At 52.3% G+C, this 23,395-nt stretch overlaps 2 protein-coding genes across 12 annotated transcripts in view; one reads left to right on the top strand and one right to left on the bottom strand.

The window, feature by feature from the left end:
* Positions 1–9,807, top strand: part of LOC115646198 (cytosolic purine 5'-nucleotidase-like) — a 29,270-nt gene extending 19,463 nt beyond the window's left edge. For 7 of the 11 annotated variants that reach the window (XM_030551764.1, XM_030551766.1, XM_030551762.1 and 4 more), the window contains 9 exons: positions 4–45; positions 327–425; positions 1,120–1,186; positions 1,344–1,514; positions 2,076–2,127; positions 5,108–5,168; positions 6,055–6,231; positions 6,835–6,936; positions 9,348–9,498. In XM_030551764.1, the coding sequence (XP_030407624.1) occupies positions 4–45; positions 327–425; positions 1,120–1,186; positions 1,344–1,514; positions 2,076–2,127; positions 5,108–5,168; positions 6,055–6,231; positions 6,835–6,936; positions 9,348–9,401 (825 nt within the window). In that variant the 3' untranslated portion in view covers positions 9,402–9,498. Of the gene's footprint in view, positions 1–3; positions 46–326; positions 426–1,119; positions 1,187–1,343; positions 1,515–2,075; positions 2,128–5,107; positions 5,191–6,054; positions 6,232–6,834; positions 6,937–9,347 lie in introns of all 11 variants that reach the window. The other 4 variants (XM_030551763.1, XM_030551767.1, XM_030551768.1 and 1 more) reach the window with 4 other exon arrangements.
* A 5,753-nt stretch (positions 9,808–15,560) lies between these two features.
* Positions 15,561–23,395, bottom strand: part of CKAP2L (cytoskeleton associated protein 2 like) — a 35,226-nt gene continuing 27,391 nt past the window's right edge. The window contains exons 6-9 of the mRNA XM_030551761.1: positions 22,568–22,723; positions 21,483–21,546; positions 16,564–16,759; positions 15,561–15,920 (exon numbers count right to left, since the gene is read on the bottom strand). Of these exons, the coding sequence (XP_030407621.1) occupies positions 15,704–15,920; positions 16,564–16,759; positions 21,483–21,546; positions 22,568–22,723 (633 nt within the window). The 3' untranslated portion in view covers positions 15,561–15,703. The remainder of the gene's footprint in view (positions 15,921–16,563; positions 16,760–21,482; positions 21,547–22,567; positions 22,724–23,395) is intronic.

Here is a 23,395-nt window from a genome sequence, read left to right as displayed (position 1 = left end):
CAGGCGATAATGACGTACCTGTTCACCTTTGACCCGAGAGACAAGGTGAGTCTGGACGAAGCCCAAGGGGGAACTGCGGGGAAGGGGGGATGGCTCCTGGGCTGTGGCTCTCAAGGTGGACTGGGAGATCTGGCCATCACCATGGTATCTGACCGCTGCTCCTGGACACTGGTTGCAAGGCTGGGATTGGTTGCAAGAAAACTGAGTGCTAGCGATTTGGGGAGGGAAGTCTGTCTCTGGCCTAGTGGGCCCAGACCTGGGAGCAGCGTGAGCTGTGACTTTGAAGGGTGCGTCCGCCGGGCCCCTGACCTGGTGTCTCCCTGCAGGTCCAGCGCCCATGGCGCTCCTACTTTGACCTGATTGTCGTGGACACACGCAAGCCGCTCTTCTTCGCCGAGGGGACAGTCTTGCGGCAGGTCAACACGGTAGGGCCCCCACTGCAGTGACTTCCCCGGAAAGCCAGCCAGGCCTGCTGGCAGTGCAAGACTGGAGCAGAGCACAGGTCTGGTTACCCCACAATCCTGGTTCTGCTGCTCCAGAGGCAAAGAGACCACCCTACTGAGCACTGTGGGAAGTGAGCGGCATTTCCTGACCTCTGCAAGGAGTCAGTTTCTGTGCCCTGAAGCATGAGATTAGCTGGCATAGCTGCTAATGTTAGTCATGCCCATGGATTAGCCAGCTGGGCATTGGAGCTGGAATTCCATGTGCTGGCTGGTTAGGCTGGGGCATTGGATGGGTTTGAAATGGCTTGTGCTCTGCTGTGGGAGCTTCCAGCCCTCGCCTTAGTGCCCTTCCTGCACTACCTGGCTTCTGCCATGCGTGGGGTGCAGCAAAGGCCTCTGTCTCCATCCTGGCCCCTCCAACCACTCCCTGAGGGCTGCTTTCCCTGTCCCTTCCACCCAGCAGCCATTGTCTGAGTCACTGAGTGGCATCGGACTGGATCCCACGCAGCATGCTCCTCACCCGCTCCCTGGATCAGCCAGCAGGGTGCATGGCTCTTACCCTCCCTCATCTGGGGACCCCCGGGCCTGCCAAGTGGGCCCCTTGTGCTAAGAATCCAGCCCCCTGTGCATGGCTCCTCGCTGTCTGCCCAGTGTAACACCCTGCGTTTACTTCCAGGACACGGGGAAGCTGCGTATCGGGACCTACACCGGACCCCTCCAGCACTGCACTGTCTATTCTGGAGGTAATGCCTGGTGCCCCACCCGCCCCCTGGCCCAGGGCCTCTAGCTGCTCTGCCAGCCCCCAGGAATCCTGCTGGGACCTTCCCACAGCACATGGTCTCCTGGGGGCAGAGTGTGCCCTCAGGCCACAGGTGCTGATCTCCGGTCCTCTCACCCCAGGCTCCTCGGACATGGTGTGCGACCTCCTGGGGGTGAAGGGCAAGGACATCCTCTACATCGGGGACCACATCTTCGGGGACATCCTCAAGTCCAAGAAGAGGCAGGGCTGGCGCACCTTCCTGGTGGTGCCCGAGCTGGCCCGAGAGCTGCACGTGTGGACAGAGAAGAGCGGTGAGGAGTGCCCTGGCCTGGGCGCTGGGCGGGGGAGCATGGGGCAGGGGTGTGTGCCCAGGGCTGGGGGGGGGTGGCGGCGGCAAAGTGCTGGGGATCCCTACAGCCAGTGCCCAGGCCGAGGGAAGCATTAGAGCCATGCCTGGTTCCCCCCTGCTCCCCCTGCGATGGGGAGCCTCTTCCCCCCTGCCTCCTGGGGCTGCGTACCCCCCTGAGCAGATACAGACTAACAGCAAAGCACCTCTCTGAAGCTTCATGCCATGGGCCAGCCCAGAGAAGGCCTGAGCTGAGGTTGATCCTGTCACCATGGGCTCCTGGGAGTGCTGCATCCAGCTGTGGGTCTGGCTCTGGGGTCTGGGCCAGCTGTCCTTGGCCTATGCTGGGGTGCAATCCCCCCCCACAATTCCACTGATCCTAAGCTGTGCTGAGCTTCATGCAGGTGGGGAAAGGATCTGCGTCTGACCCCCAGGCGGGCCGGGGCTTTCGGGAGCCAGGACTGACAGAGAATGTCACTCCCAGCTAACCCCCCGTGCCTGCCCCCTCGCCCACTTCTGTTTGCAGAGATCTTTGAGGAGCTGCAGAGCCTGGACGTGCTGCTGGCGGAGCTGTACCAGTAAGTGGAAGGAGAGAAGCTGAGCTCTGGCTGCGTGGCGGAGCCTGAGTGCAGAGAGGTGGGGGAAGGTCACTTGGTGCTTGACTGGGGGCTCAGACCCCAGAGCCAGACCCACAGTTTGGTTCCTCCCTGCCACAGAGCCCACAGCTGCAGGGAACATTTCAGCTTCTCTCTCTGCAGCTGGAACAGGGCAAACCTGTGGCTGTCTGACTGAATAACCAAGGGGACGGGCAGCAGCAACACCCCCTGGTGCGGAGCCTATGCCGGGAGCTGACCAGACCCCTCTGTGTCTGGGGCAGTGTAGGGAAAGCAGAGTTGGAGAGGGAGCACTGGTAGGTTGTAAGCTCCCTGGGGCCAGGCCCTGTGTTCTGTGCCCATACAGCACCTTGCACGAGGAATGAGAAATATGGATCAAAACCAGGATTGGGAGCCAGGGCTCCTGGGTTCTATTCCCAGCTCTGGGAGGGGAGTGGGGTCTAATGGGTTAGAGCAGGACTTCTGGGTTCTATTCTTAGATCTGCCACTGAATCACCATGTAGCCCCTTCCTCTCTGGCTGCCTCAGTTTCCCCATCTGTGCAACAGGGATAGTGCTCCTCTGTTGGCCTATGTCACTGTGTCCGCAAAGTGCTTGGACCTCCTTAGGCAATGAGCTAGCGCTTCCCTGGAGTGCCCTGTCTGGATCACTTCAAAGTGGCCCCTCCTGCCCCCTTGTCCATCATCTATTGTTTGTGCGGTGCTAGTGCCTGGGAACCCCAGGCATGGACCAGGGCCCCACTGTGCCAGGCTCTGTGCAGACACAGATCAGCTATTGCTCTCTGGCCAGTGAGTCAGAGAGCAACAAGCCTGTCACGCTGCCAGCTTTGGAACGAAAGAGAAGCAGCCACACCCCATCTCCCCATGAAAGAGTAAAGGCGAGCGGCCGCCTTGCATGCCAGCCAGCAGTGGGGGAAGGTGCCAGACGCTCTGTGGGCCAACTTGCCCCTGGAGTGAGCTCAGAGTGACTCAATGGCAGCAGGTTGAGGCCTCTCTGTGCGCCTGTGCTGTTCTCTGCATTGCTGGTGTCGGAGAGTCACCATCTCCGCGGCTGAATTTGCTGGGCCCGTTGTGTACGTGAAGTTTTGTTGCTAGTGAATCCAGCTGGAGGGGGAGAGTGTGAATTCCAGACTGGCCTGGATGCGAATACTGCAGGGAAGGTTGCGAAATGGTGGGGTTAGACCCCACCCCTTAGTACACGCTCACTCATTCCTCTTGGGCTAGTGCTCTCCAGCCAGAGCTGGTTCCTCTATCCCAGGGGCAGCCCCACTGCTTTCATCCAAGGCTGACCTGACTTAGGCCTGGTCTCCACTCCAGAGTTAGGGCAGCATAAGGCAGCTTATGTCTACACTACAACGTTGCTCCCACCAATGTAAGTCACCCACTGCACCAAACTAATAACTCCACCTCCATGAGAGATGTAGCACTTAGGTCGCTGGAGTTAGGGCAACACACTGGCAGTGTAGACACTGCATTATTGTCATCGCCTGCTGGCTGTAAGCCCCAAGCCAGGCTCATCGCTGGAGCCCGCTGCCCTCGGGTGGGGCTGACAGCTCGGGTGAGAGGGCTCCAGCGGTGAGCCTGGCACAGGGCTGACAGCTCAGGCTGTCAGCCCCACATGCTGCCCCATTTGTCAGTGCACGCACTCCTGGTGAGGACGGGCACTCCTGGTAGAAGGAGGACAGTGTGGACATGACAAACTGCAGTAATTACAGCGGTGCCTGTAGGTCTTAATTTTGTAGTCTAGACAAGGCCTTAACTTGGTGGGACTAGAAGGAGAACCTGCCTTTGGCTCTGTCCCCAAGGGTCATGTAGCTGGGGAAGGTGTTGGGAAATCTGGTTTTTGAGCTGTGACTGGGAAACCCCACAAGCACCCCCACCGCCGCACGTGAGGAGCGATGGTCACCGAGCCGGCTAGCCCCCAAGGCTCCCAAGACTCTGCAATGCCCTGGGCAGGCAGCCCAGCGGGCACCTTCCCAGCAGTGACCTCGCCCGTTCCACACTGCTCCCCTTACATAGAGATGCAGCTACAAGTTAGACTGTGTGGCTCTGTGAGGGGTGGGGTACACTCAAATGGGTGTGGCTCTGCAAAACCCTCTCTAGGCATATTCTGTAGCTGGGGGCCGGCAGAAAGGGGTTGGGAACACTCAGCGTTCTGGATGTTTGGACTTGCGCATGAGGCCCTTTCAGGGAACATCCCCATGGCGGAGGGCCTGAGCTCCGGCACTTGAGGCACAAGAGGGGAGGGGTGTCAGGGGGCTTTAACCCCCTTTGGAGCTCCCTGAGTTCTCGGGCCATGCACGGTAAGCAAGAGACGCTCTGGGGCTGCTCTAACATACACGCTGGGATGCAGAGAATACCCATAATGCCATGCACTGTGTACAGCTGCTCTCTGCCAGCCAGGCAGGCCCCTGCAATGGGGCTATTCCTTGGGGACCCTTTCTCCCCCTCCTAAGGCCTCCAACTGTTGCTGGAGTGTCCCTGAAGGTCCCAGGGCTGGGAGAGGTGCTCGCTGTGCCAGGCCGGCCCTCTGACGCCTGCTCATTGCCGTCACCTGTGCCAATCTGTCAGGGGCCTGATGCTTTCCCTTGCAGAGCCTCGGAAACTAACAACCCCTTGTTAGCACCGAGCGAGGGCTGCGCCATGACCCGTCCTGGAGTCGGGGAGCACAAAGGGGCAGGGCCTCAGTCCTGTCCCTCATGTCAGTTACACCCAGGCGGGGTGGGGTGGGATGCCCTCCTGGCATGAGGAGGGCTCTGGGGCATCTGACACGCACCAGCTCAGGTCTGGATGTTAACTGGGCCGCCTTGTGAGCGTGTAGCAATGGCCCCTTCTGGCTCTTGTTCAGTCCAGAGCACTGTGCAGGGAGCGACTGGGAGGCTGGAGGGGCTGGGACTGCCCCCTCCAGCAGCACTCACCCGGGTGCCAATGCTGTGCTCTCCTCAGGCCCTTGGACAGCGGCAGCAGCGAGTGTCCGGACATCAGCTCCATCAAGCGCCAGATCCAGGTACCCAGCCCTCGTGGCTCAGGTAGGGGCTATGGGGCCCTGCCACTTGTTTTAAGAGCTGGGGCAGTGAGAGAGCAGAAACTTGCTTCCTGTTCCCTCCGTGCCTCTGGCAAGGAGTGAGGAGAGGGAAGGCAGATGTGAGGGGAAGATTGTCAGCTGGTGCTCCTGGATCATCCTGCTCCCCCCACCAGGGCAGTGAGCAGCAGCCCAGCCCAGCCCCCAGGGCCTGGCTTCCTGACCCACAGCAGGTCCCAGCTGGGTCACAGAATGGTCTCTGCTTCCTTGTGTCTAGTTATAGCTGCCGTTCGGGGGGGTCAAGCCTGGTGCTGGGGTCCCTGAGTTCACCTCCTGATCCCTTTCCCACATCAGAAAGGCTTGGGTGCCTTCTTCTGCTGTTTGCTGGTGCTGTGGCGCTGCTCTGCAGAAGCAGACACCCAAATCCTCTGCTGCCGGAGCTGATCTCTGCATGGAGGGGCACCAGGAATGAACACTGTAGGTGCCAGGCGGGTGCCAAAGGGGCAGCAAAATCTGAGCTAGCTCTGCCAGGCAGAAGAGCGACTCTCTGCTGTGGTGGTGATTGAGCTTCCTGGCCAGGAGGGGCTAGCACTGGAGGAAGCAGGCAGGGACTGACACAGTAGGGTCTTGGGGGTCCCTGGCAAGGATTCCCTAGACTTTGTTGGGTCTTGTGGTACATAGCCCTGAGCGTTGGCCAGTCCCCTGGAGCATGCACCTGTGCTGGTTTTGATGTCTCTGTTGCGGTGTCTGTCCTATATCTGAGTCTCCATTTAAAAAAGGGTCCTACACTGACAGGCCCCCATCTTCTCCCTGGGGAGCCAGGGCAGGGCTGGGCCTCAGGCCATGCTGACTCACTTGCTGTCTCCTGCAGAATGTCACCCACAAGATGGACATGTGCTACGGGAAGATGGGCAGCCTTTTCCGCTGTGGTTCCCGCCAGACGCTCTTTGCCAACCAGCTGATGCGCTATGCAGACCTCTATGCCGCCTCCTTCCTCAACTTCCTCTACTACCCCTTCAGCTACCTGTTCCGTGCACCACCTGTGCTGGTATGCACTTGGCCAGGGCAAAGCCGGGGCAAGGAGATGGGCTGGGTCCACAGGGAGCCTGGGTTAGAGAGGGAGATGATGGCCAGGACTCTGCCCTGGGTCAGTCCGGCTGGCCTGTTCTGGGAGCTTGGCCATTGTCCAGAGGGCAACTCAACAGGGCCATCCAATGGGATCAGGTTCGCCCTAGGGCAGGATGCAGCTGGCGCTGCTGAGGGCAAGAAAGGCCTTGTGGTTCAGGCACTGAGCTGGAAGCCAGAAGAGCTGGGCTCTATTCCCAGCCCTGCCAGGGACTCTCTGGGCCTCAGTTTCTTCAGCGGGCATGCTGCTATTGACCCCTCTTGTGAGGCTTCATTAATATGGGGGAGGTGCTTTTGAAGCCCTCTATGGAAGGAGATGTATAAAGGCTGGGAGGTGCCTCTAGGCATGGTGGGGAGATACCACTGGGTCCATCCATTTGCTGCTTCCCTAGATCTACCCTGGTACAGCTCACGAGGTGGGGCCCCAACCCAGGGCAGTGTAGAGCTGGAGAAGCTTGGGCTCACTCCTGGGAAACAAAGTTCAGGGCCCAAAATCTGTGTGCAAATGCTCTCCCTGCTCCCACAGATGCCGCATGAATCAACTGTAGAGCACATGCACCTGGAGCTCAGGGAGTCAGGCTTGTTAATGGGGCATCGGCTGCACCAGCTCAGCTTCCACAGCCACCAGGTGGGTGGGTGTCGGTAACACTGCCAGGTGCCTCTGGGGCCTCTCTTCTCCCTGCCCGGGGGTGGCTGCACTGTTGACCTTGTGCTCTTTCACATCTGACTGTTCCACCTTCTATGTTCATTGCACCTGGCTTCTCTCTCCTCTCACCCTCTGGGCTGATCTGCTTCACTCTCCCAGCTTCCCCCACCCTCTCCCCACCACTAGAGGACATCAGCCTTTGTACTGGGCTCCTGCTGCCCCTCACTGCCCACCTTGTCTGCCCAGCCGCCCTGCATCCAGCCCACGGGCTACTCCTTGACCGTGTTCTAGCCACCAAGCAGCCCCTGCCATGTCATCAGCACCATGACGCTGGGGCTGCTCCAGCTTTTTCCAAAGGCCTCCCACCATTGCAGCTCCATGGATGGTAGCAGCTGTTGGAGTGGGCATGAGCCTTCTTCCCCTGCCCAGAGTGGGTAAAGCCTGTGCCAGTCTACACTAGCGCTGCTGCTAACCCTGGTGGGAGTGCAATGGGGGTGGATTTCCTGACCAGTGCTGGCTAGTCCAGCACTCTCCGCCCTTCTCTCTGACCTACGAGGGCTGCGGTAGCCCTTGCGGGGCAGTGCCAAGCACACCTCAGCCACAGTGTGAAGAGTAGACACGTCCAACAAAACTCAATACAGCCCCAGAGCGGGAACTGCTCTCTGGGCTGATCAGATGTGTTTGGATCTTGGCTCTTGGACCTCTCTGAGTTGGGCTTTTGCACAGCACTTGGCCGGTAATGATGCCTGCGACTGTTCTGCCCTGGTAGCCCTGCTGGGCCTGTTCTCTGGCAATAGATTCTGCAGCATAGTGAGGCCATGGCAGCTGTCAGGGAGCAAACAAGTCATTGAGCAAAGTTAGACCCTTACACACTCACAGCTTTCAGCCCTCACCCCTTCCAGCTGTGCTGTGTGTGTCTCCTAACAGGCGGCACCAACCTCCCAGCACAATGGCGGCTCCCAGGTGCAGGCTGGCCCAGCAACCAAAGACAGGGCCATGCTGGGCTTCCTTAAAGCCATGGCGCCAGCCAGCTTGCAGCCATCCCACTCAGACTGCTGGGGATGGCCTGGGTGCTGGGTTCCTTTGAGCCATCTGCGTGACAGGGGCCTCAAACTGCCTTAATCTCTCTCCTGGTGCGGAAAAGCAGCCAGAGCAGGAAATATCCCTGTTTTCATGCAAATATCCCACCTAATTAAACCCCAGGGGATGGTGCACTGAAGCCAGCCTGCTCCTAATCAGAATGGGTTGCAGTGTCACTCCAACCTGCCCTCACAAGCCAAGATGATTTGGGGCTTCAGGCCAGGTCATGTGATGGGATCCAGGGGCTGCTAAGGCTGTGATGCACCTAAAGAAATGCCCCCCGCCCACACACGCTCCCACAGCCTGTGGGAAATGCTTGTGCCTCCACCTTTGCAGAAATTCTGCTTCACAGCCAGTAAAGTGAGATCTATGGGGCAGCGGAGTAGGAGGAGATCAGCCAAGTAATTGCCTGTAGTACTCAGGTCAGGCTGTCTTTGGATTAGACAGGAAGCTACAATTCTCTTTGGGCTCTTTAGTATCCATAAAAGCTTTGAGCTGAGCACTGCAGGGCTTAGCGACCCAGGCCTTGTACTGCCTCCCTGATCTCCTTTTTGACTTGGTGCATCATACACACAAATCAAATCAGGTTAGCCAGATGCTGCTGGGTCAGCTTACCCAGGCCCAGGATCATGGTTTGGGGAGATGCTGCAACCCAGCTCAGATTTGCTGTCTTCTGTCCTTTAAATGTTTAGTAACTCAGAAAACTTGAAGCTCTCCCCCCAGATTTGAGGGGCAAATATAGCACATTGCCGTGGACCCAGTGTGGCTGTGGGCTAGAGCCCTGCAGCAGGCCTGGGATCCCACAGGACCCACTTCCATAAGAGTGGGAGTGAGTAAAATGTTGCTGGTGGGATTGGGTGGGGGGAAAAAAACAAACTGGGAATTTGCAGGAAAACACTAAATATCTCATCAGTTTGTCATGAACAGAATTTCAGCAATACAGAGCCACTTTACCTTTAAAAAATAAGGTTTTAATAAATGTAAGTGAGGAGTGGCATTAAAAATATAGTCCTGTGCAGGGCTCCACTCGGGGCTGTGTCTCCAGCAGCAGCCTCCAGCCCAGCATTCCCACAGAGCAGCCTGTATCTCTGGCTTGCTGTGTCACCTTGAAAAGCGCAGCTGAGAGGTTTGGAGGCCCTTGCCTACTGCCGAGTAAGGAGACTCAGGCACAGCAGGGAAGTGGTGGCTCTGGAGTTTGGTAAACCGGAACTAGCAGTTGGGCAGGATCAGACTCCTACTCCATGAGAATGGGTTTTGGAGCAGCAGTGACATGGACACAGCTCTCAGGTAATACCAACCGTCTCTCATTTCAGAACCTCAGAGGCATTTTTCAGGACACTGACGAGGCTGAGGATGATGATGACTGAGCCGGGCCACAGGCTGATTGCTGACTGGACGGCAGCCGCCAAACCCAGAACAAAGCATTTTTCTGAGGCATCAAAATCCTGTAAAACGGGAGAGTGTTCTGAAAAGAAACACTGCACACCAACTATCCCTGCCCATCTGGCCTTAGCTGCCAGTGCCTAAGGGGGCCCTTTGGAATCCAGCAGTTGTTTGCATTTTCCTCCAGGGATTGAGTCAGTGGAGACAGTTCATGGCCAGGTATCCCCTCAACTGCCTCTGAGGCAGAAAGGCTTGCAGCAGCCAGGGAAGGGTAAGAGGCCGCAGCTGGTACACCAGGAGAATCTGTGGTACACTATCAGAGGGGTAGCCGTGTTAGTCTGGATCTGTAAAAGCAGCAAAGAATCCTGTGGCACCTTATAGACTAACAGACGTTTTGGAGCATGAGCTTTCGTGGGTGAATACATGCATCTGAGGAAGTGGGTATTCACCCACGAAAGCTCATGCTCCAAAACGTCTGTTAGTCTATAAGGTGCCACAGGATTCTTTGCTGCTGTGGTACACTAGTTTCTCTGTCCACTCCCCACTCTGATTTCTCCTTTGTTAGGTTGATTCACGTAGCTGTTGTTGCTTTGTGAGAATCTACTACAGTGCTGGGGTTCCTGGCGTCAGATACTTACCCCTTACAAGCCAGGAGCTAGTGACCCTGACGGCTCCCACTGTTCTTACGTGGGATGGGAAAAGAAAGCTCTGATTCTCTGGGGATTGTGGCTGAACCTGGATTCTGGGGCTTGAAGCAGGCAGTGCTGGTCTGTGCCCTCTGCCTCCACTCCCCTGCCACCCCCCCAGGCAATGTGAACTCTCATTCAATATAAATTGACTAGCTAGATTTCTTTTGAGCTGGGATCTCAGCTCCTCCTTCAGGAAATACTCTGCAGCACCACTGCATTTATATCAGCAGGGATGCTTGATAGTGCCCAACCCCCTGCCACAAACTGAGTACCGTTTTTAAAGGCTTGTGCATGAAGGTTGTCCTAGGTCTGTTAGGGAATAAAAGAATCCACGCTGTCCCAATAGGGCTCAAACCTGACTGAACTTTCAAGTCACAAGCTCCATACTTCTTCCCTTTGGTGCTAAATGATGGATCCACTGGAAATGCAGTTGTGCCCTAGCACTGCAGCCTTCCAGAGCAGGGCAGAGAAAGTTCCTGATTGTAAATTTAAATCAAGTTGGCTACCAGAGTGGTGCAAAGACTATCCCACAGAATGAACAAGCATCCAGATCACAGCAGCATCCAAGTATATATATCATCTACCCTTGCAACAGTGCTGAGAGGGCCCTGCATCCATAGGTAGAAGGAGATGGAGAATACAGTGTGTGTGTGATTGGAGGGTGGGGGAGGGAGAGGGAAGGGAAGGGAGGTTCCATTGGGTCTGAGCACCCTAGACTGTGTGCAGAGCTGCTCCTGCATTGACTTTCATGGCTCAAAGCACACAGGCAGCTCTTTGAGAATGCAGGAGTTTGACTAGGGTGGGAGAATTTTTAAGGCTATTGCATACATTTTTTAAAATTTAGTTTATGAATAAAGACACTACAAAATAAGACCACTGGGTACTGTCTTTGGGGGGAGAGGGTCTGTGTGTCCCCCAACTCAGTGTGGAGACTGGGACCATGCATGACACCCTCTAGGCATTGAGCAGACAAGCTGCTTTAGAAATACTTAGGGTATGGCTACACTTGCAGCTGTACCGCGCTGGGAGTTAAACCTGTCTTCGTACAGCTCTGTAGGGAAAGCGCTGCAGTCTGGCCATGCCGACAGCTACCAGTGCACTGTCATGGCCACATCTGCAGCGGTGTTGGGAGTAGTGCATTATGGGCAGCTATCCCACAGAGCACCTCTTCCCATTCTGGTGCTGTGGGTTGTGGGAAGGAGGTGGAGGGTGCAGGGCATTCTGGTTCCTGGCCCAATGCCCCGTAATGCATCGCTTCACATCCCAGCAATCCCTGTGTTTCCGTCCACATTTGGCACCATCTTTCAATGGTTTCTGTGCCACACGAGTCTGTGTTCTGTTTCGGTTTGTGGGAAATGGAGCCCAAACTGCTGAGGAGTATGCTGACGAGTCTTGCCAGCACATCACGTTTGGCAGTTGAGCTATTCCTTAAGAGCCAAAGTGACAGTGAGGTGTCCGACAATGATAGCGAGTCGCGTAATGCATACAACACGAAATTGCTTGTGGCATTCACAGACATGCTCAGCACCATAGAACGCCGCTTTTGGGCTTGGGAAAAAAGCAGTGGTGGGATCACATCATCATGCAAGTCTGGTATGTTGAGCAGTGGCTGCAGAACTTTTGGATGAGAAAAGCCACTTTCATGGGACTGTGTGAGGCGCTCGCCCCCACCCTGCGGCGCAAAGACACAAGATTGAGAGCTGCCCTGCCGGTGGAGAAGCGTGTTGACTATTGCAATCTGGAAGCTGGCAACTCCAGACAGCTACCGTCTAGTCGCGAACATGTTTGGAGTGGGAAAGTTGACCATTGGAATCGTGTTGATGCAAGTTTGCAGGGCCACTAATCGCATCCTGCTAAGAACCGTGACTCTGGGGAACGTGCAGTAAATTGTGGATGGCTTTGCACAAATGGGTTTCCCTAACTGTGGAGGGGCAATAGATGGGACACATATTCCTATTCTGGCACCACCCCACCTAGCATCCAAGTACATTAATCGGAAGGCGTATTTCTCATAGTTCTCCAGGTGCTTGTGGATCACTGTGGGCATTCCATTGACATTAACGCAGGCTGGCCCAGAAAGGTGCATGATGCACGCATCTTTTGGAACACTGGCCTCTTCAGGAAGCTGCAGGCAGGGACTTTTTTCCCAGAGCGGAAGATCACAGTAGGGGATGTCAAAATGCCCATTGTGATCCTTGGAGACCCCGCTTACTCGTTAATGCTGTGGTTCATGAAACTGTAGACAGGGAACCTTGACAGCAGTAAGGAACAGTTCAACTACAGGCTGAGCCGGTGCCGAATGACTGTGGAGTATGCTTTTGGCTGCTTAAAGGGCCGCTGGCAATCTCTGTATGGGAAGCTGGACTTGGGCGAAAACAGCATCCCCGCGGTTATATCCGTGTGCTGTACCCTCCATAATATTTGTGAAGGGAAGGATGAAAGATTCAGTCAGACATGGACCTCCGAGATTCAATGCCTGGAGGCTGAATTTGCACAGCCAGAGAGCAGGGCTATTAGAGGGGCCCAGCACACGGCTGCAAGGATTAGGGATGCCTTGAGGTAGGAATCTGAGGCTGAAAACCAACAGTAATGTTTGGTGCCCTGCACAGGAGTGAAGTGCAGTGGTTACAATGTTTGTAGGAATCTCTGTTTGCTAAGCTGATTTGCAGTGCCTGTTTCTTTCCTGGGCTAAGGTATCTTTAACTTTATGCAATAATAAAGACTGTTTTCAAAGGCAAAAATTCATTTATTGAAAAGAAAATTACTTTATTGAAAGAAACACAACTTTTTGGGAATCTGAAAGGGCAAGGGGGTGGGTTGGGGAACTATACAATCACAGATTTGCATATGTTCTCTCTGGAGTGCTGTGCAATGACTGCTGCACTTCAGGATGGCTATACTGCATGGTGATAGGGGTTGAGTGCAGAGGGTAAGGGTCGTAGTTCTCAGGGCTGGTTGGTGAACATACAGGAGTTGGAGGAAGCTGGTGGTGGTAAGAACCCGGATGTTGGGGAAGGGGAGGTTGGAGCTGACATGGGGGCACAAGGGAAAGAGCTTTGGGACAAGGGGTGCAGGGGAGAGCGGGGGCGGTAGTGCTTCACCTGCATGGCTATGAGCGCCTGGATAGAGTCCACTTGGCGCTCCATGATGCTTATCAGCCGCTCTGTGCTTTGCTTCCGGTGCACTGCGTTTTCCTTGCGGATCCTGCTTTCCCTCTCCCTCCACTCCTGCGCTTTTTGATTCTCTGTCAGAGATGATGCATCACTTTGTGCAGTATGTCGTCTTTGCTTTCTCGCGGTCTCTTCCGGAGGCTTTGCAGTCTCTCAGCTGGTGATAACACAGACAGCCGAGATCTCAAGTTTACATCTGTAAAGGCAAAATGCAACACTTAACAGAGGCAGCACTGTTTATAGCAGACAGAGTAATTCCCCTGCACTTAAGGAGGGCACATACAATCTTCACAATAGCATAATTTCCCCATCCCAAAGAGAGTGCACATAACCCATGGGAGCCCTGAAATGGTGAGTAAGGGGAACTGATTGTTTCAGGGCTGTACTGTCCTCTGGATTTCTGTGCATTGGGGAGAGCCAACAGCTGCAGATGGCACCTACACTGAATACTATCCCAACATTTTCCACAGGAGTTTATCCTGGAAGATACCTCGCTGCTGAGGGTCACCTGGGAAGCAAGGAAGGGTCTTCTACAGCAATGCGGATTCCGCCCTGGCCCCTATGGAGCTTGCCTGTGTGCTGCAATGGTCCCCCCACCCCTCGCGGCACAGTGGCGTGGACGTGTTAGCCTGACTGGGACAAGGACCATAGTGGCTCTCTCAATAAACCTGCGCAAGCGCATTGCCCACGTTCTGGATGAGACTTTCGAAGAGATTACCGAGGCCGATTACTGCGATGTGATAGACCACATCAATGCGCTATTCCACATCTAGGCATGCATGCATGCAGCCCTAACCCTCCCTCCTCTCCCGAAACATTTCCATCCTGAAAATAAAAGCCGCTTACCGGGAACCTACTCCTCTGTTTGTACTCAACCAAGTACCGGCTGCTGCGACTGGCTACCTTCCTCCTGGCTTGAGAAGAGCTCCTGGCTGCATGCCTCCAGGGAGTCTCCCCCTACCCCAGTACTCTCATTCTCACTTTCCTCCTCCTCCCCCAGCTCTGAAGTGTCCATGGTGGTCCTCAGAGTGGAGGTGGGGTCACCCCAAGTATCACGTCCAGCTCTTTGAAGAAATGGCAGGTCGTGGGGGCAGCACCGGAGCGGCGGTTTCCCTCGCGAGCTTTGCAGTAGGCACTCCGCAGCTCCTTCACTTTAACCCTGCACTGCAGTGCGTCCCGGTCATGGCCCCTTTCCATCATGGCCCTTGATATCTGCCCATAGGTATCGTAATTCCTATGGCTGGAGTGCAGCTGGGACTGCACAGCATCCTCCCCCCAAACACTGATGAGGTCCAGCAACTCGCCATTGCTCCATGCTGGGGCTCGTTTGCCGCATGGAGGCATGGTCACCTGGAAAGATTCACTGATTGCACTCCACACCTGGCTGAGCAAACAGGAAGGGGATTTTTAAAATTCCCGGGGAATTTAAAGGGAGGGTCTGATGCTTGGTCACCTGAGGCCAGGGCAGTAGAGTTCAAATTGATGAGCAGGGTGGCTAGAACTGGCATTCTGGGATACTGCCGAATACTTCTGGAGGCCAATAATAGCACTTTTGGTGGCCACACTGGCGGGGCAGCACCGCATCAGCAGCGCCATAGTCTTTATTCCTCTTGTAGAAGTGGAGTACAACCAGCGCTGTAGCCAGGGAGATACAGCGCTGTATGTGCCTTGCCAGTGTGGACGGTGAGTGAGTTACAGCGCTATAAAGCCACTACCAGCGCTGTAACTCTCAAGTGTAGCCAAGGCCTTAGTCACCACAAGTTTGGAAGAAGTTCCTCACTGGACACTGAAATACTGCACTGCTGTGGCAGTGGGAGGTCCTGCAGCCAAACCAGCTGCTCTCAGTCAATCCTGAGAGTTTTCCTGCACCATTTTAAGAGGCACAAGGCTATTGGAGGTGCTAACATTAGTTGTGCTGAGAAGCCCTGCCCATGTGGTGGGATTAGAGCCCAGGGCCTCTTTGCAAGGTCTTTGCTTTGCTCTGGTGTCCCCTCTTGGCTCATCAGGACCCTGCTATTCTGCTACTGAATGGCTCAAAGTATTCAGCATTAGTTTGTTCATCACAGTACCACCACCTCGGGCTTACACAGTGCTCTTCCATCCATTGATCTCACAGCACTTTACAAAGGAGGTCAGCATTATTCTCCCCCATTTTATAGATGGGGAATCTGAGGCACAGACAGGTGAAGTGACTTGTTCAAGGTCACCCAGCAGGCCAGGAGTAGAGCCAAAAACAGCTCCCTTGTGTCCCAGGCCAGTAGGCAATGCATTAGGTTATACTGTGTCACAGGGTATGTACATTTATTAAGAGTAGTAACACTGTAAAAAGGCAATTACACATTTCCCCCAGTATGTTTACAGGCCTCTCCTTTAGTCAGGCAGAGGAAACCATAACAGAAGGCCATGAAGCTTGTGGACACCACCAGCCTAAAGTTCCAGCTCCTCCTCTTCCAGCAGGGCCTCATTTTTACGAAACACAACCTGGCTCACATCCTCCATGGCTATTACTTCATCAAGGGAAGACACTACGGTGTCATGATCCCTCAGCATCTCTGGGTAACGGGATATGGCATGCTCTATCCGCAGAGAACGCCGCACCGGGGTTAAGAATTTCAAGTCTTGCATATCAGTCAAGCCCTTCATTCTGCAAAGAGTAGAAGAGAAAGAGCCACTTAGCTGAAGCTTGGCTGGTTGAAGAGTCTCATTGCCCTGGTCTGGTCTCCCACACGTAGACCTTGGACAAAGACACAGCACTATAAAGCAGGAGAGGTTTGGGGAGCTACTAGATTCCTACCATCCAGGCTGGGATTTCCCCTACCCACAACGAAAGGCCCATGCCCATCTGAAAGGCTACAACATGGATCCCTTCACTGAGGCTTCCTTCAGATCAGTCTCCCCCTTAAAAAAAATCACTACTCAGGGCTACCACAGCTCTGCAGGGCTCACTGAGCTGATGGCCACTCTGCCTACCCCTGTCCATCATCCTGTGAAGGTCTTCCCCACATTTTGCTGACCTAGAAACAAGCAAGCAAGACCTCAGGGCTGATGTAGTTGCAGCCATAATCAGGACACTGCAGGACCAACGCTCTGCAAAGCTCAGGAGCAAGACAGGAAGCCAAACACTCACCCCATGACCCCACACACTGATGGCAGAGGCATGGCAGATCTCTTGGCTAATGACATGCTGGCTGATGGCAACAGGTAGAAAGGTTTGATCACTGGAAGTGAGGAACAATATACAACAGCAGGGATAAGAGCAGCTTGAACTGCAGGTTACAGGTTCTTACCTGGGCACTGGGACAACTTGTAACTTGACCAAGGAGACTGGCTTGCTAGTCAAGAACCTTAAACTGGATTGTGGAGTTGCCACAACCTGCTCTCTCATGCCAGGGCAAGGAGTTCTGGGACCCTGAAGCACTGGCTGTTCAGCTGCATCCTCCACTATATGACAGCTGACTTCAGCAGAAGGGTGTGCAGAGACCCCTGGAGAGGAAGAAAAAGGGTATGTCAATTCCAAGTTTTGTGGCCGCAACTTGGCTTAAAGAGGGAAGGAAGGAAGCTGCAAGCTCGAGTAGGGTTACGGTAATGCAACACTTTGGAAGAAGCCAGTTTTCAATCTGTTATAGCAAACAGTGACTTGCAAAAGAAGAGAACTGGCCATGGGTCCTTCTCTGTGATGGAGTGAGGCTCTGCTAAGGAAGGTTTTTCTGTTTTTAGAAATACTAGATGCTGATTACTGAAAAATTCACCTTGGAAAAAAAGCATATGTTGAACAGGGATGGAAATTAACCCCCAGAACTGCTTTCCAGGGGATGGGATAAATTCATCAGCATTTGAGTCTTTAAATCCAGATTGGAAATCTTTTTCTACAAAGATACCTTGTAATGCAACCACAAATTATTGGACTTGACAGTGAAATCAAAGGGTGATAATTTCCTGCCTGGATCACAATGGCCCTTTCTGGCCATGACATCTATATAGTATGTATCTTCTCTACACTGGAAAGCACTATGGATCTTTGGAGAAATTGATATATTATAGAAAACACCAAGAAAGTGACAGCTGATTAGCTGAGAGGGAAAATGGAATTTTATTCCTACTGTAACCTCTATTTAACCCAAACAACCTAAAAACAAATGGGAGAAAAGAGTTCTCTATTAAGATTTAGCAACACTGCCCCATGCCTGGAAAGCTCTTAACTCACATCTGAGACCTCCAGAAAAAAACAGGTTTGATGGTTCTGATACTAAGATAACAAACAAGCATGAAAAATATTTAAAGACCTGAGGCCTTCTTTATCTCAAAGCAGCAAAAAGACAGACCTCTATTTATTTTTCCTTGGCAAGTCACCTTTACAGAGCATTTTCAGTTAGTGACTCATTTAGTTATGAGCACTAAGCACATTCATGTCCCTCAGAAGGATGAACAGATTAGAAAGTGGGTGCCAAGATACCAGATATACTGCTGGGGCTGGCTGTTTGATTAGAAGACCAGCAGAGGCTTGAGGGTGGGACGGGACAAGAGATATTATCTTTTCTTAACTTCTTGATAATGGTCATCACTGCTTCGCTCCCCCATTGCATTGAGAAACCTGCACTTCCTCTCTTAACGATCACAGGAAACTAAATGTACAAGTCCAGGATTCCCTGGCATACCTTTCTGCTGCCCATAGGTGGAGAAAAGCTGAAATCTTTGCTGTCCTGCCCTGTAACGCCTGATCTTGCATTTTTTACCCTTCCACATAGGGCCTATTCCAGCCCCATATGCAAGTACATGTTGCATGGTCAGGCTTAAGGGAGCACTGTATTCAATAGACTGTATTGTTAGTTTCTATCCCCTTGCCTATAGCATGACCTTCCATAGACACTGACTTTTTTTTCCAGGTGGCTGCTCCACCTCCACTCCACAGCAAAGTCCTGCCCCACTGCACCCCCTCCCTCGAGGTCCCACCCGCACTCTGATTCTTCTTGTCCCTGCTCCGCCCTCTCTCTCTCTCAAGGTCTCGCCCTCATTCCATCTCTTCCTGCCCCCGCTCCACCCTCTCCCCCCACCCGAGACCCCATATGCAGGTGCCGAACAGCAGCACAGCTGAGGCTGGCAGATGTTGACCACCCCCACTATTTTTTTGCATGGGTATTGAGCCCTGGAGCACCCACAGAGCTGGTGCCTATGCTTGATTCTCTCCTCACCTGTAGCAATGTAAATCAGGAGCAATCCCAATGAAATCAGTGGAGTTGCACTGATATAAAATGAATGAACCGCAGTTGGTTCACCAGCCTGGGAAGCAGTCTAACGAGGCGCTGTGGTTCACCAGCAGATATAAACCCAATCTGACAAGCCAGAGAAGGCATGTCAGACTGGCAGTGCCAGCAGGAATCTGAAACACATTTCTTGAGTTGAAGAGGCTACTAAGCAGGGGTGAGTCTAGCTGGCAGAGCAATACTGGCAAAGGCACTGTAGTGTAAACAAGACCTGTATTAACCATGTTTTTGGGCAGTTAATTTCCCTTGTTTCTTGAGGAAGAGGTGTTAGTGAGGGGGCATGACTGGAGGGCACCTATGGGAGGGGAATGATCTGCTACCAGCTCTGCCCTCCTCCTGGTCCCACCATTCCCCCGGTAGAGCTGGAAGGGCCATGGGAAGAAAGGAGGATGATAACTGATGGGCTGTGAGGAGCACATCCACCAGCTGGAAGCAGCAAAAAGAATAGCAGGAACCTCCAGGAGCTTCCCTACTTCAGTGAGCTAGTGTAAAGGAAGGGGCTCTGCACAGCCCTCTGCAGTACAGGAATGTGGAATGGCCCATTCAGTGGGGGTGCTCAGATGAATTAGGATGCTCCAAAGAGATGAATAGTCTAATGCAATAGCTTTGGGTGGTGAGTTCCCCTCTACCTCAGTTTCAGTTGTGGAATACCATTGTTCAAGATAATCTCACTATGCATGTCAAGTTTTAGAGCAACTGGAATATTATAAATTTTCTTATTGGGGGTGACAGTATCTGAGGAACGCCTGACCCAAATTATTCCAAACTTGCACCATTGCCCCTGTTGTGGCATACCAATATCCTAGATAATCTCATTGTGCATGAGGAATTTAGAGTATTTTGAAAAAGAAGCTCATAATGCAGAGGGAAGACATATATTGGGAACCTCTTGATCAAATGACCTAAATTTGCACCATAAATTCTACCCTAGTCCCTGAATAGCTTTTTAATTATTGCTTCCCCAAAATGGGAATGGATGGTGGAAATTATCCACAATTGATCCTGAGAGTGTAATATCAGGACCAGAGCCATAGTCTGAGTCCTACGTACGTGTAAAAAAAATCAAGTTATAAGAAGTGTAAAATTTGAATGTTACATGATTATTTTAGTGGGACTGTACCTCACTTAAACAACCACAAAAATCTTGACTACTAAACCAACCCTGTGGCAATTTTCAAAGACAAGATTTTTTTTGAGGGCCAATTTCCCTTTATCAGCTCTCTCTTACCCTAACCTATTCTGTTGTGCTCCCAGCACTCTGTTCTATATGTATTTGCAACGGTGGAAAGGGAGAAATTTTCAGACCCAGATCCAGTCTTTCAGCCCCACAAAGTCAGCAGTTACCCTGATTTCCAGAAATTAGGATTTCAAAGGCTAATTTCATTTTTAAAGGTGATCTGTAAAAGAGCAATAACTGAGACTGTGCCTTCGTTTGTTTTTCTTCCAATGTGTAAAGAAGGCATGAAGATTTGAGGGCCTAGGCGGTTTTTTTTTTTGTTTGCATGTTTGTTTGTTTTTGTTTGTTTTGGGGAGGGAAAATACATTTATGTTGCCTCCTTTTATGTTAAAGATCCAGGTCCTGCCTAGCCTAGGGGACTCATGCTTTGGCTTTGTTTAGACTAGAGCTGGTGGTCCTGTTATAATTTGAGCTAACTGATCTTAAATGCTAATTGTGCTGAAAACTGAGGTTCTCCACAAATGTTTGTTTTGGGGCACAAAGTTTTGTGGTTTGCCTGAGGCATGTCCTGATACTTAACAAGCAGTTGGCAATCTGACTGTAAATGCTAATCAATTACAAAAGACGGACAAATGCTAGTCCAGACAAAGCCTATGATACCAGGAGAACTAGTGAAATGATATTCACAAGAGTCAAAAGACAGAAAATTGAGCAAAGGAGAGGGGAAGGGATTTTAAAATCAGATTCTGAAAAACTGTTTTGTCTGATTTTGTTAACACCTATTTAACTTCAGTGCCAAATGAGTATTTTGGATAACGAATGCATGGGTGCAAGGGAGGATGAGAGAGACAAATTTGCCCCCAGATTTTTACTATCCTGGGGGGGCCAGGGCAGTCCCCCTCCCCCCCCCCCACCCCCAATGACACCCCTGAGGACAGACACTTCCTGACCTAGGCAGAGCAGAGCAGCTCAGTACTGGTAGCAATGGGGGAAGGCAGTGGCAGTGACTCTGCAGGCTCCCCCACCCCCAAACTGCGCCCATGGTGGACTCCCCTCCCCCTCACCTGACACTGCAGCCCTCCCACTCCAGCCAGGCTCCCTCTGCCTGAAACAGGACTCACCTAATGTTGCCTGCAGCTGGAGCTGGCTGGGAGCTGGAGCTTATCCAGGAGATCTAGGTAGGAGGCAGGGAGACCCAGGTGAGCAGGGTCTCACTGCTGCTGATCAGGCTGGGCTTCTGCTGAGCAGAAGGAGCCCTGCACTCCCCTCTCGCCCACTCCTAACCCCGGCAGGAGCAGCTCCCTGAGGCTGCTGGAGGAGGCCCGCCCCACCACCAAGGGCTGAAGCAGGGTTGGGTCAGCCTCTGCTGCAGCAAGCCCAGGAGCTACAAAAGTTGAACAGCTCATAGGTGATTAACGCAGCTGTCTACTAACTGGTTGGTGGGGGCGGGACTGCCTAGGAATTACTGATCCCTGGCAACAGAGCACCCATGGAGCCTGCGCCTATGTGACTTACATCATCAAGATGTAACAAGCTAGCTTGGCTTTCAGGGGGTAGCGGGGGTTCCTCAGTGCCTATGAAAGTCAGAGCACTTTGGTGCCCAAATTTAGGCAGCCAGGTCAGAAAGCTGTGACCCTTATCCTCCACTCCTAAGGAAACATCATACCTCTTCAGAGGACCTTTTCCCATTCCTGCGTTCTTCCAGTTTCACCCAGCTAACCATTTTCCCAGCCCTGTCAAGGCTTAAGTTCCATTTAGTACGTGTTACCTTGGTATACGTTGTCTGTATTTTTCAAAAACTCAACAACAACTTCTCTCAGCTCCTGGATTGGCTGCAGGAAAAACAATTGAGAACTTTAAGGTCAGAGCACACTTGACTCAGGAAAATGTGAGCACCCGAACCAAGACTTTGGGTCCCAAAGAGTGTAGTGTGTTTGGAACTCACTATTCCATTAAATAACAACTCATCTCCTCACACCAGGCAGCCAAACAAAGGTGAATCAATGATAATAAAGAGGAGGGGAAATATCTGTAAGCAGACTGAAGTCTGTTCCTGAACAAGCAAGCAGAGGATTGCTAGATGCTGTCAGCAGGAAGAGAAACATTCCACTCCCTCCACACTTGGTCTGTGTCCTTACAGTTCTGGTGTCCACAGTATGTTCCTGTCTTCTGGGGAAGCCTGTCACACACCTTTCTAAAATAAAGGTTAACTGTCACCATCCCGTGCTCCTGTGAGGGCTACAAGCCAGGGTCAGCAGGGACACCAGGTGGAAATGGGCTGGGCTTGAGTACATGGAATATGACAAGTGCATAAGAGACCTACATATTATGGCTGCAAATGACAGCTGTGCAGAGTCTGCCCATAACTCCTCCCATAGCCTCTCCTACCAAACTATGCTGCCTTCAAGCCATGGCAACTTCCAAACTCTGGTTGAAAGGAAAACTTAACATTGCCCTCTTTCCTACACTGTAATGGGGAGCAGGTGTCTCAGTAACTCCTGTGTGTTTGGAGAAAGGAACACGATTACACAGTTGACCAACCATCCTCACCTAAAATTAGAGCTAGACTGTAGCCATTTCAGTATGTCTATTCACCCCCATATAAGCAGCTTTAAAGAGACATTCAACTAATATGTTTAGCCACAAACACCCTCTAGCCAAATCTGGCTATTGAGCTCCAGAAAATTTGTTTAGCTTATTGGAGAGGATGGGTAACCATCACTGTTTTCCCCAGCCTCCTGGGACAGGAAATATCTGAATGAGGTTTGCTGATGTCGAGGCCACCAGAACTAGCTGGGACATTTGCGAATTCAGAGGAAGTTCCGATGAGAAGTTTGTGGAGCAATCATTTACCGCAGCACCAGCACAGACCGCTGCTTCATACAACCCAGTCATGTCAATGGTGCCATTACGAGCCAGCAGCTTTGCCTTGCAGATCCAGAACTTGGCAAACTTCTCTGCCTCTGGGATACTGGACAGTGTGGTGAGGAGCTCCTCTGAAGAAAAACCCTGCAAAAACAGCCATATCATGAAGAGAGGTGCAGGTTAGAATGGAGGAAAACCATTGACAAGGTTAACGGTTAACATCCCTCAAGGAGAGGAAGGATGGTCTTATATTTGAGGCACCTGACTGGAACTCAGTTAAATACCCAGTTCTGACATATACTTACTGTGGTGACTTTCTGCAAATCAATCACTTTCTCTGTGCCTCAGTTTCTCATCAGCAAAATGAGGATAATGTTGTGACAGAGGCCTATTGGTGGTTCACAGCTGTGTATCAAGAACTCATTAGGCCTGACATACTCCCTACACCTACTACACTGTTGTCAGGATATATACCCCAAAAGTGTCATGTAATATGTCATTGAAAAACTAACAACTTACTAATCATTAATATTCTTGAATGCTGTATGTATGATCAACCCACAAAGGATTATACAGATGTGCTGGAATTATGATTAAAATGTATTTAAACCAGACAGGTATGGGGGAGTTGATAAACAGGTATTTTCCAGACAAAGGATGCAGTTCCGCCTGCTTAAATGTGTCTGCTATATAAATTAAGCAAGGTGTGACAAAAGACAAAGATAAGCATATCTGCATGCCAGGCAATGAAAGCCATTGGCAGAGCAAGTGGAGGAAAAAGTGATCACTTAATCTCACCGGGGGATGGAGACTGTG

This window comes from Gopherus evgoodei, chromosome 2, assembly GCF_007399415.2.
Source record: "Gopherus evgoodei ecotype Sinaloan lineage chromosome 2, rGopEvg1_v1.p, whole genome shotgun sequence".
Classification (NCBI taxonomy): domain Eukaryota; kingdom Metazoa; phylum Chordata; order Testudines; family Testudinidae; genus Gopherus; species Gopherus evgoodei.
This window is presented reverse-complemented; position numbering and strand designations above follow the sequence as displayed.